Below are 16,563 nucleotides of genomic sequence, written 5' to 3' on the forward strand. Positions count from 1 at the left end.
AGGAGGAGGAGGAGGAAGAAGAAGAAGAAGAAGAAGAAGAAGAAGAAGAAGAAGAAGAAGAAGAAGAAGAAGAAGAAGAAGAAGAAGAACTAGGTATTTAGTATTGTCCTGCTCTGTTGTTTATGGTCCCCTGGCAAGGCAGTACAGCATGACAAGAGGGCATAACAATGCAGAGCTGCCCCCTCATGGTGGCAGAAGATCTGAGAAAGAAAGGAAGGTGCCTCTGTCAAGGTCTACCCTTCACAAATACGCTCTAGTGACCTCCTGCAGCTGACCCCACATCCTAATTTCTTAACAACAAAAGATGTCAAGTGTTAAGGTTGGTTTAATTGTCAAGGTAACAATCTAGACTCTCCCAGAAAGGAAGTCATAATAAGGGCCTGTCTAGATTAGGTTGACCTGGAGATGCATCTGTGGGGATTTTACTTTGATTAGTGGGGAGACCCACCCACTGTGGGTAGCATCGGTCCCTGAGCAGGAAACCGCACTGTATAGGAATGGAGAGAGTGAACTGAGCAAAAGCATGCATTAATTCTTTCCTCTCTGCTTCTTGACTGTGGATCAATGTAACCAGTTGTCTCAGGCCCCTGCCTCTGTTCCTTACCCACAGTGATGAACTGTAATCTGAATTGTAATGTACAAAAGACCCTTTCTTCCCTAAATCGCTTTCATTGGGGTGTTTTATAATAGCAACAGTAAAGGAAGCTTGTACAGCTAGAAACCTCAAAAAGCAATGTGTGAGCATCTGCCAGAATATCTCCAAGTTACCAGGGTAAGCATGTACAATTGAGAAGAACAGTGAGAAAGACTCGCCCTCTGTGAGGTGGGTATCATCTAATTGATTGCTGATCTAGAGAAAATAAATACAGAAAGAAATTGGCATTGGTATCCCTACTGACAGCTGGAACTTCAAAACATATGGTTTACTGTCAATTGGGTTCCAGAACATATACAAGCCACCCTCTCTCTGGGTCCCTGGACACTAACTCAGCCTAAACCCAAGAGTCACACCATAAGTGTCCCTGGTTCTCAGATTCTCAGACCTGGACTGAACAGTGCCACCAGGATCCCAATGTCCCAGCCTGAGATGATCTGCCACAGGACTTCTTAACTTCCATAATTACATGAGCCAATTTTCTTAATAATCCCCCTTCACATGTCCCAGCCTGAGATGATCTGCCACAGGACTTCTTAACTTCCATAATTACATATCCTACTGGTTCTATGTCTCCAGAGAATCCTGACATGCATACAGATGATGTGGTAATACTAAAACTGGATTTTTCCTTTATGTTTGGAATTGGTTCCATAAGTTGTTGATTAACTACTTGCAGACTGATTTTTTACTATACTTTGCTGTGACCTAAAAGTATTTAGGCTGACTTTCAAAATTCAATACTTATTAAGACATATATTTTTATATAACGGCAAACAAAAATCAAAGTTGAGGTAAAATAAATTGCTAAATAAGTTTGGATGAATTTTTATATAGGACAGCACATACTGAAGCCTACTCAGTTTCTATAGTGTGACCTAAATCTTGACTCCAAGCTCCTTTCTAAGCAGAGCCAAGAGAGGAACATAATCAGTTTTTTAACTGGCAGATTACAGAAAGATCAAAGGAGAATGCTGTTCCCCGAACAATGTGGGTATCCAGGCTGACTGGCTAATATCCTTCAGATATGTTTGGATGGATAGATATCTTCTTTGTTTTAGATTTCAAAACATGTACATTTACTCTGGGGTATTCTCAGTAAATGTTTCACTAATGAACTAGTTAAAATCCAAGCAACGCTCACAGCATAAGTCAGTTATATTTATTTATAATTTTACCATGTAGGCAGCAAAGTTTCATTCTGTCTTGGGCTCACAGCAGACTTGGTTTAAAGTTGGCAAGCCAGAGATTTAGGCTAAAAGGAAGAAAGAGCCAATGAGAAATCAATAAGAAAGCTGCCTGGGATTGTTTCTTCCTTTGGACCTATGAACTCCAACAGTGATGTATATCTAGCTTCAGCCTTCAAACAAATTTCAAAGGAAATTAGACCAATGGAAAAGGAAATTAGAAACGAAACATTCTGCTAGAGTTTGGGGTTGGCCTTAGTGTCATAGAACAAGAGTTTTCCTAGCTCTCAACTTTGCTTCCCAGTTGCCCATACATAAAACGTAGTAGAACTTAATCTAAGGGAAATGAAGGGATGCAAGAGGGGAGGAGAAGAGCGGAGAGGAGAGAAAGACAGGGGAGGGAGGGGATGAAAGAGGAGAAAAGAGAACAGAGAAGAGGGGAGGGAAGGTGAGAGAAGAAGGCAAAGGAAAAGAAAGATGGGAAGAGGCAGGAGGGGCAGAAAGGAGAGAAGGGTTGTTACAAAGCTTTCAGCTGACCCTTATTTCAAACTTCATTTTGTTGGGTGAATTAAAAATGTATATTGTATTTGCTTTATTCATTTTAACATTCAAAAAGTTTTCAAAAATATCTCATCCCCTTATGCTTCTATAGATTTATATAAACTGTCAAAGAAATATGTGCTGCTAAGACCCAAAATCAAGTCAAACTTTGGGAAACAAATTGCCTTCAGGAGCTGGAAACAGCATAGCCAGCTTCACCTAGGTTTCTACCTGCGTTAGTAATTGGTTATCTCCATTTTCCTTTCCTTGGAATCTTATATGGCTATCATGGACTATCCTTTTCTAAAAATCAACTTTGACTGAAGATTGTCTACCTTCTTGTATAAAATGTTACCAGCTTTGGGCCAGGAGATGAGTGAATGAGGACCTTGGAGCAAATGCCCAAAACCCAGGGAAAGCCTCCTGCAGCAGCACAGTCTATCCCAACAATGTCCCTGGGACAAGACTAAAATGCGCTCATTGTTTGAGGCTGAGCTCTGGATACCTGGCCGCCTCTGCGGGCGCCTAGCTCACGTGCTGAGTAACTGCTCTTCCTTCGGCACTACTTTGATTTAGACCTGTCGATTTGACCAAAGTTCACACTGGCTTTAATTTGAAAACTGGTATTTCCTCTTTTTTGCGGCCTTGCCTCCCCTTCCCCCACTTGGCCAGCCCCCTTCCCTGCACCTTCCACTAGCACTCCTCTCTTTTAGACGTCCCTTTGCTCTCCTGCCTGAGAAAGGACTGGATTTCACACCTAATTAAAAAGATTGCATTGCCTGCTGTTTCCTTTCTTGTTCCTTTCTCTTAGTCACAGGCAGCGTTTTATTCTCATGCTAAGTCCTATCCGTGGACCCCTGCGGCTTGCCGGACAGGCAGGGGCAAAGTTCCTCTAAAGCTGAGCTGGGCCCCCTCACCACCCATTTCTGCAGGCAGATTTCACCTTAGGGACTCAGCCCTGCTCCAGCCCCATCCATTTGTGTGCTGGCAGAACCGTCACTGAAGAGTAGTGACAACCTCACTGTCCACAGGACATTCCTGGAATGTTCCCACTGAGTGTCATCACAGACTGGCTTTCTTGCTATGGTAGAAAGCCAGGTGGGTAGGTTATTCTTTAAAATATATGAAGAGAGCTATTTTTAATAACACTTTTCTCTTTGCCATCAGTTTTATTGTCATTCCACTGTGGGTTTCCTTAAGGCAATGTGGCATTTTCAGATACACAAAAACCTATGTAAAGTGTGTAGTTTTGAAGAGTTGGGATTTCCAGGGGAGAGAGGTTAGTTGGTTTGGGGGTGTTGGGAGGTTTTGTGGTTTTTTTTTTCTTGGTTATTTTGAATAGCCCAAATGCCTATTCAGTGCCAGTCTCGAAAAGAATGGAGTTAGCATTTTCACACCATTCCTTCCTATACAGTCCTGAATACCATCTAATCAAGATTTGTTTTCAATGGGGGGGACAGATCTACAGTAGGCTATTTCAAATTTATCCCATTGGAATCTATACATTAATGCCCATTGGATGAAAAGGACGTGCTCACAAAAGCCTGGACTTTGCCTTACTGTGGCAGAAACTTTCCCACTGTATTCGTCTTAAAAATAAAAGCAAGCCTGGGAAAGGAATTGCCTCGGCATTGTGTGCTGGAGGAGTGAGGCGTGCTTGAATGGAGAGGCAGCCTTTCCATCACATCTGTACCACTATCAGCAAAAGAGAAGTCAGCCTTTCCTGGCAGCTCACTGCGGTGGGGGCCCAGTGTACTGAGGGAGATGTTTAGAGTCTTGTCCATAGAAATCCAGAAGGCTCATACGGACAGCTTGTATCTTTGTAGCTTGTATCTTGTGTAGTTTTCCTTTTCTTCTGTGGTTCTTAGTGAAGTGACTGAAAACAGTAATGTAATAGTCATATTTGCTATATAGCAAATAACCTCATTATTTCGATTTGCTAAATCTTCATTCCAGCTTTGTCAGAGTTTTCTCATGAAATTGTGTATGTGTGAAAAAATGTAAGATAAAATAGATTTCTAGTACTCTCTCTCATCTCTTAAGCAATGTCTATCATAACTTTTAGTCTCTGTGTCTCTTTTTCAAATAAGAATGAGCGTAGTCCTAGATTCTCAGTTATTCATGTGTCACTCTTCATAGAACCAAGAAGTATGGGTTCTAATCCCAACTCTGCTACTTGTTTGCTTGATGCATACAACTTTGATCAAATCAGGTAGAAACTTTAGAACCATAACTTCCTCTTGCCTCACAGAAAACAGCAATAATGTCCTGAAATTTACCACAAAACCTGCAGAAACAAAGGAGGTCTTAAGTAGAGAATTTCATACTGTGTAAAATGCTATAAGGACATTAACAAGGGCAACAATTGGGAAGGGAATGCTCCTTAGAATCCACTAAAGGAAGTCAGCTGGATCCTCTACCTCTGCAGTGCAGTCCCTGTGAGTGGCACCACGGTCACATATGCATTGAAAAGATGTCTAAGAAGCCCACCTTGCCCAGAGATGGCGATCCTCCTGCCATCTGTGTACAGCCAGCTAACTGCTTAAATGAGACAGAGGCTTCGGTGACAGTGAAAGCATGTGTAGAAAGTAATACATTTGAGTCCCAGGACTAATTGGTTTATTTCTCATAAGTAAATAGACATATTGTACACGCCGACATGCACGTGGACATGTTTAAGTTAGATGGCCGCAGCTACAGTGAAGTCCCCAGGCCTAGAAGCAGGAAGGCTGGAGGAAGTCTTTAGCTTTCACTTGAGAGCTGATGGTTGCAGCAGCTGAATGGACCCCTGATGTGGCACACAAGCCAATTTCTCTGGGGTTGCTTACTACAAGATACAGAGATCTAGGTTGCAATCCGTGTGAGGCTGCTTTGTTCTGAAAGCCCACTTCCTTGGCCTCTCTCAACCTGATAGCTTGGTTTTGGATTCATACTCTTCTCCCCATTGTGACCAAATCATAACAGAAAAAACCTTAAGGGAGTGTCCTAGTTGGATTTCTGTTCCCGTGATAAAGACCATGTTCCAAATTAACTTGGTAAGCAAAGGGTTTATGCTGTTTTACAGGTTAGAGTCCGTTACACGGAGGAAAGTTAAGGCAGCATCTAGAAGGGAAACTGAGATCTGAATATATTGTATATAAAAAAATTTTCAAGAAAAAAAATGGAAGTAAGGAAGGACAGAGGAAGTGAGCCTCCGGGGAGGAATGAAGCAGAACAGCAGGAGCTCTGTGTGGTCCTTTGAATAAGAATGGCCCACATGGGTTGAGGGATTTGAATGCTCAGTCCTCAGGGAGTGGCAATCCTTGATAATGATTAGGGGCTCTGGCTTTGTTCGAGTAGGTGTAGCCTTGTTGGAGGAAGTGTCTCCCTGGGGGAGGGCTTTGGAGTTTCAAAAGCCCAAGCCCCGCTCAGTATTGCTCTCTTCCGGCCTAAGGATCTAGACGTGGAACTCTGAGCCGGTTCTCCAGCACCAAGTCTGCTTGTGTGCCGAAAGGTCCCCGCCATGATGATCATGGACTAAACCTCTGGAACTGTAAGCCAGCCCCACTTAAATGCTTTATGTTTAAGAGTTGCCGTGGTCCAGGTGTCTTTTCCCCCGCTATAGAGCACTAAGACAGCGTGCCTCCCAACTGCTTCTCAGCCTCGGTTTTCACACCAAGACCATCTGCCCAGGGCTCTCCTTCATCAATTATTAGCAATCAAGAAATAGCCCCCATAGCACCAGGTTAATCTGATGGAGGCAGTTTCTCAATAGGGATTCCCTCTTTCCTGGTGTCTCTGGCTTGTGTCAAGTTGACAATAACTAAGTACCACTGGGAGGAAAGATTTTTCTTGGGTCGTGGTGTCAGAGGGTTCAGCCCAGGTGAACTTGGTCCCGGTGTAACAATGGACATATACGGCAGGCGTGGTTCTTCACTGCATTATGTACAGAAAGCGGAGAATTCGAAAAGCCACAGCAAGATCAGCCCCAAAGGGCCCCTTGACCGGTGATTACTTCCTCCAGCCAGGCCTGCCCTCCTACCTTTAACCACCTCCCCAAATAGTGTCTTACTTTTAATCTACTAAGGGCTTAATCAGCTCAGTAGGCCAGACCCTCATAATCTAGTCATGGACGATAATTCCCTTTCGGACAGAACCAGAAGTGTTCCTCACTAGTCTTTCAGGTACCTCTTAATCCAGTCATGCCTCTGTCCAAAGGGACCATTGCAGATTGTGAAGTGACTGTGTGGTTCTGGCTGAAGAATGACTTGTAGAAAGGTATCTTGAGAGACCCGAGAGGGAGGTAGAAGATGGGGCGTGCCTGGGACTGTGCCGTACACGTCTGTTTTCTTCTCAGCATGGAGCCATGCTAGCATTAGCACCTGGCTAGACAGCCTGAAACAGGGGGATGGGAGTTGGTCAGCCGCACAGAGATTATTCTCTTCCTCCTGGGGGCTGTTTAATAGTTCTACAAAACATCCTATTGCTCAAAGCAAGCTTGTATCCCACCTCTGGATCCCTTCCTGCTCTCCTGGCCTGGCTATTAACAGTGCTCTCTTTCACTCTGAAAGTGGCTATTTTGAATAATAAATGTAATCACCTAGTGTGACCACACTCAGCACATCCAGCTCCAGCCTTTTAAGACATTCTTCCCGAGTACTTTAATTCCAGTACTCAGTACTCGGGAGGCAGAGGCAGGCAGATCTCAAGGCCAGCCTCGGCTATGTAGTGAGTTTCAGGACCGCCTAAGTGACATGGTGAGAACCTATCTCAAAAAAAAAAAAAGAAAGGAAGGAGGGAAGGAAAGAAAAATCCTCATTAAGCATCAGCAGCACCTGTATCACAAAGAACCGTCCTTGAAAATGCTCAGGCTGTCAGGGACTGTAAGCAGAGTGCAGGTACTGAAAGCAGGAAGAAAATGCAGATTGCTTTCTGCATCTCTCCCAGTATCTGGAAAGCATGGTGGAAGCTATTTGCTAAACATCTTAGTCTGGGTTGAATTTTCCTAGAATTTTTACTTATATGATATGGGATATGATAACGTGCCATGTATACTAACTAGCAAGGAATTAATTGTTAAACTATGAATACTGTTACTGCCTATCAATAAAAATAAGAAACTTCAGTAGTAACTTGAGGAGAGGTGAAATTAAAATTTCCCAGAGGACTTGGGATTCAGTCTGGCCAAAGTAAGGTGGAGTGTTCCCTAAATTCAAATACATCTTGGTCTACTCTGTTCTTCATGTGGTAGCTACAGAAATAGCAGGCAACAACCTATCTGGTTATCCTTTGAGAAGACAACTTCTGAATTTTTTGGGTTCCAGTATGAATGTGATATCCCATCTAGCTGGAACACTAAAACCAGAGGTGGAGAGAAACTCAAGGCGTTGGTTGCCTTGGCAGTGTGAGCAGCCTGACCAACTTGTGTGCATCTTCAAAGTTCTGGCTACGAGTGTTAGACATCCAACCAGCGAAATCTGACCATGTGCCCTGTCTTGTATTTGCCTCACTGTACTGCAGGTGACATCAGTTGCAAGGGGATGACCGAGCGCATTCACAGCATCAATCTTCACAACTTCAGCAATTCCGTGCTCGAGACCCTCAACGAGCAGCGCAACCGTGGCCACTTCTGTGACGTGACGGTTCGCATCCACGGGAGCATGCTGCGCGCACACCGCTGCGTGCTGGCAGCCGGCAGCCCCTTCTTCCAAGACAAGCTGCTGCTGGGCTACAGTGACATCGAAATCCCATCGGTGGTGTCAGTACAGTCGGTGCAAAAGCTCATTGACTTCATGTACAGCGGAGTGCTGCGAGTCTCACAGTCGGAAGCTCTGCAGATCCTCACAGCTGCCAGCATCCTGCAGATCAAAACAGTCATAGATGAGTGCACACGCATCGTGTCTCAAAATGTGGGCGATGTGTTCCCCGGCATCCAGGATTCTGGCCAGGACACACCAAGAGGCACACCAGAGTCAGGCACATCTGGCCAGAGCAGTGACACGGAATCAGGCTACCTGCAGAGCCATCCACAACACAGTGTGGACAGAATCTACTCGGCACTGTACGCTTGTTCCATGCAGAATGGCAGCGGTGAGCGCTCCTTCTACAGCGGTGCAGTGGTCAGCCACCACGAAACTGCACTCGGCCTGCCCCGTGACCACCACATAGAAGACCCCAGCTGGATCACACGCATCCATGAGCGCTCGCAGCAGATGGAGCGCTACCTGTCCACCACCCCTGAGACCACACACTGCCGCAAGCAGCCCCGGCCCGTGCGCATCCAGACTCTCGTGGGCAACATCCACATCAAGCAGGAAATGGAAGATGACTATGACTACTATGGGCAGCAAAGGGTGCAGATCCTAGAGCGCAATGAATCCGAGGAGTGCACGGAAGACACTGACCAGGCCGAGGGCACCGAGAGCGAGCCCAAAGGTGAAAGCTTTGATTCCGGGGTCAGCTCCTCTATTGGCACTGAGCCTGACTCAGTGGAGCAACAGTTTGGGGCAGGAGCCACAAGGGACGGTCAGACGGAACCTGCCCAACCTGAGCAGGCAGCAGAAGCTCCAACTGAGGGCAGTGTCCAGCCAAACCAGCTAGAAACAGGTGCCTCCTCTCCAGAGAGAAGCAACGAGGTAGAGATGGACAACACAGTGATCACTGTCAGCAACAGCTCCGATAAGGGTGTCCTGCAACAGCCTTCAGTCAACACATCCATTGGGCAACCATTGCCAAGTACCCAGCTCTATTTACGCCAGACAGAAACGCTCACCAGCAACCTGAGGATGCCTCTGACCTTGACCAGCAACACACAGGTCATTGGCACAGCTGGCAACACCTACCTGCCAGCCCTCTTCACTACCCAGCCCGCGGGCAGTGGCCCCAAGCCTTTTCTCTTCAGCCTGCCACAGCCCCTGACAGGCCAGCAGACCCAGTTTGTGACAGTGTCCCAGCCCGGCCTGTCCACCTTTACTGCACAGCTGCCAGCGCCACAGCCCCTGGCATCATCTGCAGGCCACAGCACAGCCAGTGGGCAAGGTGAAAAAAAGCCTTATGAGTGTACTCTCTGCAACAAGACTTTCACAGCCAAACAGAACTACGTCAAGCACATGTTCGTCCATACAGGTGAGTGCTGCTTCTCTGAAGACTTGGCAACAGGGTATTTAGGGCTGTGGGAGGGGCAGAACAGGACAGCAGGTAGAAGGGAAGGGTTGGAGTCATCTTTCCAATTTCAAAGAAACCCCACCGTGGACCCCTTCTAGAAGTCTAGCTATACCCGACATAGGAATGAAGTACCCCAAATCATAAACACCCTATATGGAAAAAGGATGTTGTAGGAGTGTGCAGCCTGCAGAAGAGAAGAGTCAGGGCATCATATCCAACACCTAAGTATTGACGTGGTATAGGTTCAAAGCTTGCTCTTTGGAGGCAGATTGCTCAGCCTGGCCCAGTTACTTACTACTAAACTGTGGCACCTCGGAAGAAATCACTTAACTACTTTAAAGAGAGAGAGAGAGAGAGAGAGAACAGTAGTGATGTCCTTGTGCTGCTTCGAAGAATTATATTAACATGACTTACAGGTGTTCCTAGCATAGTAAGCACTGTATAAGTTGTAGCTATTGTTACCATTATTAAGATGGCTGGGAAGAGGAGACATTAAGTTTATTCTATTTAGCTCAAAAAATAAAATAAAATGGAACTGGGCAACTGAAAGCTCTACAGAGTCTTTCAACTAAATAAAAGAAAAAGTTGAACAAGCTGCTCAGAGCTGTTTGCTTCTGCAAAGGACTGGGCTTCTGTAATTTAAAGAGAGGATGGATTGTTTCATAAAGATACTGTCCAGAGTACTTGGGAAAGATAATAGTTCCCTGGACTCTACCACGCCCGAGACAAAGGTCTGCAGACCTCCGAGGCTGCCCTTTCCCTAGCTCTATAGTAGGACACAACTAGAAGTTCCTCCATATAAGAGATCATCTGTGCGGTTATGGCTTCACAGAGGTTCTCTTAGGACTAAAGTCACTGAGCACAGCAACAATCGTATTTGAAATTCTTACAAGAGTCATTCTCTTGGCAAAAATTTGAGTCTAGAATAATTATGTTAAATCAAATCATTTGTCAGGGAATACTTACATACTTGAATTCTAATACAGAGGAAATATTCACTCCTCAGAGCAGCCTAATTTCTCACACCAGGCTAACACAAATCTAAGAGATTGAGTATAAAGCACATTTATATAGACTATACTTTATATAGAGAGATACTTTAAATATATATTTATATATAATGCACATTTATATAGAGTATACTTTACATGTAAATACTTTATACTATATATAATATATAAAGTATATATATAAAGTACATTTAAGTAGAGTACTAGAAGAAAAGGGAAGACATTGATAAATAAGAACACTCCATATGCAATTGAAAAACTGAAATAGCACAATGCCTAAGCTGAACTTTGCCCTCTTTGTAGTTCAGTCTAACTCAGGATATGATGTTAGATGTTGTGTGGCTGTATGCCGATCACTTGTGCTTGAGTTTTAGTTTTCACACCTCCTAATACACACAGAGATTCATTGTTGAACTTAGACAGAAAATTAGGTAGTGGTAAGTCACTATGTTTACTTAGGGCAAGGGCTAATGCAGTGATAACCTGAAATCAATCGAATTAACCAAACAACATTTTTTAGTAGTGGAGTATTATATTGCAAATGTGCTCTCAAGTAGTTTTATCCTTTTCATCAGAAAACAGCTGATTTAACAGCCATGAAAATTAAGAATAGCACAAGTGGAAGAGCCGTTTCTGCAAGTATCTCTTTAGCCAAAGTTGACTTTGTTAATCTTGGATCGTGTACATATCTTCTCTCCTCTTTAGTGTCTTCTATAGTCCCATCAGATAGAAAACATATACATCCTGTTAGATCATGTATTAAAATAAATTTGTAACATAGAACTCACATCCTACCCCAAATTGTCTTTTCACTGTATAAATGCATTTCTCCAGTAGATTCACCAAGGAACCCTGTAGTTAATCCAAGTAAGTGGCTTTCCCTGTGATAAAAATCAGCAATGGTTTTGCACGCCTATTTATTACAGCAGCAAAAAGCTATAGGTAAAGTCATTCTTATAAACCTGAATTGTATTCAAAGTGTGGTCTGCACAATGCAGTAAATGATTAAGGGCCTCAGTAAATCTGAAGCTGTTTGAGTATGTGTGTGTATACATATGTATATACATGTATATGTTTGAGTGTATGATATACATACAGACACAGGCACTACTTCTGGAAACAGTCTTGTGCCTATGCCAACCAGACATTTAGTTCTTTTTTTTTTTAGATCTATTTATTATGTATACAACATTCTGCCTCCATGTATGCCCGCACGCCAGAAGAGGGCGCCAGATCTCATTACAGATGGTTGTGAGCAACCATGTGGTTGCTGGGAATTGAACTCAATACCTCTGGAAGAGCAGCCAGTGCTCTTAACCACTGAGCCATCTCTCCAGCCCCAGGCATTTAATTCTTTAAAAAACAACTTTTGCCCTTTCATTCTAGAGTCATTTGGCACTATCAGTTTAGAAAGTTCATCTATATTTCAATATTGAACATGGAAGCAAAAGAATTAGAGAAAAAGAATGCTAGTACCGGTCTTCTTTCATGGGACAAAGCAGGATTCGTTCTCACTTCTCCCATCAAAAGACAAAACTGAGGTCAAAATAAAGAAGTGAGAGAGATCAGAAGACAGAGGTGGAGGATGTTAGAAGGATAAGCCTTGGTGTTGCCATGGATATCAAGGCAAGCAACTTAGCAGGGTATCATATATTTTATCTGGAAACTCCAGGTGGAACTTTCCTTTAAGATCCAAACTTAGGGCATTTTACTTTAAAAAAAAAATCTATAAATGAATATGGGCTAGCATATGTAGTTTCTTAGCAAATGTTTGTTGAGTGAGTATGTAAATGAATGTTCAAAATGTGGACATGCTTTCCAGGAGAGCTTAATTCAAGGAACTTATACATAAATGCATTCTTTTCTCTGCACGACTTTTAGATTTCTTTCTTTAAAAAAAATAGCTTTAGAATATATTGTGGGGCATCTATATTCCCACTTGTGGTTTTTAACCAACAAATTATAGTTCTTTAGGTATTTTTCTGAATCATATTATCAGCAGCCCATCCATTGGTGATGCTTTTTAGCCATTGATATCCTTTGTACTTAAGATAATTCTGCTAGTTTCTTTGGGAGCACAGCTTTTTCAGCCATGAATTCAGTGTGGAAAGAGTAATAGCTGTAAAAGCAATAGGGTTCTAGGAGAGACACAAGACAGTGGTTTGACCATCTGTATAGGAACTGAACTATTAATTCTGTCGAGACAGTGGGTATCTTTTTAGAGGAGGAAAGCCACTTTGTAACTGAGTGACTTTAAGCAAGTTCTAGTTTGAACCTGAATCACAGTTTTTCAGGTCTTAATAATAGGTTACTCTGAGGATTAAGTAATGGATACAAAAGCACTAGACTATAAATGCTGTATCATTATCACAGTCACTTAGGAATATATATCACAGAAATACCATGCATTTTCCAGCATGTTCTAGAGGGAAGAACTGCTCACAGTGGAAGGAGGAGTCAGCAAGGGTTGGGCACTTACTTATATTACTCTCTCAGCTATTGTTCATTTGCTGGCTGATCTTTAGAATATTAGCACAGAAGTAACAGGAGCTAGCATTTTCTGGGGTGTTAATACTGCCCCACTCATAATACCACTGTAAGAGGTCAGGTGATGTAGACCAAGTTCCCCAGGTATTTAAAATTCTACTTAACATCAGACTACCTGGACTGTCAGTGTAGCCACAGAAGTTTGTGAATGTGTGGGTTACCAGTTGGCAGTCTTTCTTAGACAGTCAGCAGGGTGCAGGCAGAAAGGCCAGCAGGTGATGGTACCAGCTCTATCCTGTTGCTACATGCCCTCCTTCACCAGACACCTCCAGGAGAGCAGCTACGCAGCCATTGACATCATGCTGTCGGGCTGCAGCTCACCCTCACTTTTAGTACCATTCCTTTTCCGGTTTTCTGGTCCAGTCTTCATTTTCCCCATTCACTGGACCTGCACTCCCCAGAACACCTCTGCTCCCTCGTCCTCTGCCTTCCTTGCTGTTTTATGTCTTACCAAGACCCATGCCTTGGTTTTCTCACCCCCTCCTCCACTATCCACACTGTGCTCACCCAAAGAATAGTAGGCATTGTGGTACAGCAGAAGATGGAAAGGCGGAGACAGTGGGAGGCATAGGTAGAGCAGAAAGCTGCATTTACTGTTCTTCACACAACCCAGGAAAACCCTGACGAGAATAAGAAATAATCAGTAGAGTTCTTGCTGAGCCCCCAGTGCTAAGATCACAATGCAGACTTGGGGTGGTTGGACCTGTTATGATGGCTTTCACTGAAATGGCGTGAACCCTCTGTACCCACTTACTATCATTATCTTTCTTTATTTCTCTCCTTGTCTGTCATAATGGAGTTAAGTATCAGAGCTGACCCTTGAGGGGTTAAAGAGCAGGCATTGAAAAATTGAGCAAAACATAAACTTTTACCACTCCATCCTTGAAAAGCCAGTATAGGCCTCTGCCCTGGTTCTTCACTTGCTGGTTGGCTTCTCAGCCTCCAGTGCTCAGTTACTGACAGGCAGGAAATACCCTGTCTATGTTTGGGTTGACATTTTGTTCTTGGTACCACGTGTTCCGTTAACATGAATAAGTAAGAGTGGACTGTATGCCTCGCTTTTAATTCCTAGCTTCACTAAAACAGCCTGCTTTGGGAATCATCTGAAAATTTCTTTCCTTCTTTCTTTCTTTCTTTCTTTCTTTCTTTCTTTCTTTCTTTTTATTTTGGTTTGGCTTTTAACTCAGTACTCACTTTCTTATGCAGTGAAGTGATTTCTCAGTTGGTTTACTTTATCCTCATTTCCTGCAGACTGGATGGAACCGTTTAGCTTTCCTTAAAATGACCTTTACTTTGTACCAAGTGCCTCCCCAGTTTCCCAAACAAATCCACACACATATGCTTTTGGAACTATTATTAAGTTATTGATAAGGAAACCGAGGCATAGAAAGCCTAGATAACGTGCCCAAGTCACTCAATCAAGAAACAATTCATATCTGAGTCCTCCAGAAGGGAGGACTCCTTGTGCCCGCTGCCCTTCGTGTTGTGGCTCACATTTCCTCTTGGCATTTTGTGACCCTTCCTAACTGTCCAGACTTGCTGATGTGAACTGTAGGCTTAAATCTGGAAAGCCATCTGTGAATGTTAATCACGTTCCCCTCACGTTTCTCTCTTGGAGAGGCACAGTCTACAGACCATTCATTTCGTGATTACTGCCCCCTTTCCTTTAAGGTTTGCCATAAGTGACATGTAGGGATGGAACGTTGAATGATGCTGTTTGAAATCCTTCCACAACAAGAAGAGCCAGTCCAGGCATATGTGATGGGAAAATACATCTCGGTCATCAGGCAGTCCCTGAAATGGCCAGCTCCAGCATCTCAGTGCTGGAGTAACTACAGAGAGTACCTTCCTCAGAGTAGCTCCCAGGTGCCTTGTGCGTACTTTCCTGTGGCAGGCTAGAGAACTGGATTCTTTGACCTGTTTAAAAATGTGGAGTTGCCAAAGCATTGAGTGATTAAGCAGGTTGCCCTCAGGTCATTTGCTGACAAGGCCAGGTCTAGAGGCCTCAGGGGTGGTGGACCACCCTGAGATGAAGATCAGTAAATCCACAGAGCCTTAGCAAGTGCTTGGTCCAATCTATCACTCACAGAAGACAAACAAACCCAGAGAGATGAAAACACTTAAAAAGCCCAGGGTCACACAAGTAATTACTGGCATAACCATGCTACATGCATACAAACAGTGTGCATACGTATGAGATGGAGGGAAAGATGGCCACTGTGAAGAATCAATTTATGGTTGGATTAGAAGGGTGTGAAAGGAAAGAGCCTTGGTGGTGACCTTGCCTAGAGGAAGAGCCCAGCCAGAGGTGAGAGCTGCAGACAGCCAGAGCATTTTAACAGGGAGATTCACCTTTCCACCAGCCAGAATACCATCTGCAGTTTAAGGCACGCTTCCCATTACAGGTGGCAGGTGGACATGTTTGAAGAGCTAGTTGGGCAGCTTCTAGTAGCAACTGTAAATTGTACCGAGAGTACAAGGATGGCAAAGAGCAGCTGAGTAGCAAGCATGTTTACTGCTGACAGAAATGCCTCAACTAAAAATAACATGCATGACTGTCTGTAAGGGGATCTCTCCTTTACAGAAACTTTACCAGTGTAAACACTATGCGTAGGCTGAGATCTTTAGCAAGCTGGATGTATTAGTAAAAAGTCTTCCCTAGATTCTACTGTTTTAATCTAAAAATTATTCTTTTAGCCCTAGAAGCCTCTACATCATGAGTCCTCATTAGAATGGGGAATTCTAATTCTTTAATCCAAGCCCCCTTATTTTAGACAATACCAAGAAAATTGTCTAGTGAGAGAAAGTTCCACAAGGTGAAGCGTGAGTATGAAGCATTCAGTGCAGACTGGCCTGATGAAGGTCCAGTGAATAGGCCTTTGTTTTCTTGCTCTCGTGCCCACGGCCTCCTTCAGAATGGGAAATGAGAAGAACACTCAAGGTCCTGTGGAAATGTGAGCTAACTCAAGTTTAAGGAGTAGATCCCTGGTCCAGCTGTACATTTCAGATGTGGAAACCTTACCTTAGAGGGTTTCGAGCTTGAGGTTTTGCACACGATGGAGCAAATGCTACTTCAGGCTGTCAGTAATGAGGTGGAAGAGGTGGATCACACGCTTTAGAGAGTGTGTGTCAACCATCAAAATCAGAAAGCAGCAAGTGCTGAGAACCAATACTACTGCTGATAAAAGCTAGTCTTTAAGCAGTTATGCAAAGTTGTGCCCCAGACCCATAGACTTTAATTCTAGAAGGTCGCTCATGTGACTGTTCTTACCTTAAGATTTTTAGCTAGGGGCTGGAGAGATGGCTCAGAGGTTAAGAGCACTGACTGCTCTTCCGGAGGACCTGAGTTCATTTCCCAGCAACCACATGGTGGCTCACAACCATCTGTAATGAGATCTGGTGCCCTCTTCTGGCCTGCAGGCATACATGGAGGCTGAACACTGTATACATAATAAATAAATTAATCTTTAAAAAAAAAAAA

The 16,563-nt window shown here is 43.7% G+C and overlaps 1 protein-coding gene across 17 annotated transcripts in view; it reads left to right on the forward strand.

Annotated features, from left to right (window-relative positions):
- Positions 1 to 16,563, forward strand: part of Zbtb20 (zinc finger and BTB domain containing 20) — a 752,057-nt gene that overhangs the window by 718,605 nt on the left and 16,889 nt on the right. For 16 of the 17 annotated variants that reach the window (XM_050148761.1, XM_050148757.1, XM_050148765.1 and 13 more), the window contains one exon: positions 7,882 to 9,486. In XM_050148761.1, coding sequence (XP_050004718.1) covers positions 7,882 to 9,486 — 1,605 coding nt within the window. Of the gene's footprint in view, positions 1 to 5,701; positions 5,915 to 7,881; positions 9,487 to 16,563 lie in introns of those variants that run through there. The other variant, XM_050148774.1, reaches the window with a different exon arrangement.

This window comes from Alexandromys fortis, unplaced genomic scaffold (assembly GCF_014885135.2).
Source record: "Alexandromys fortis isolate MF-2015 unplaced genomic scaffold, M_Fortis_MF-2015_v1.1 scaffold_4, whole genome shotgun sequence".
In the NCBI taxonomy this organism is placed as follows: Eukaryota; Metazoa; Chordata; class Mammalia; order Rodentia; family Cricetidae; genus Alexandromys; species Alexandromys fortis.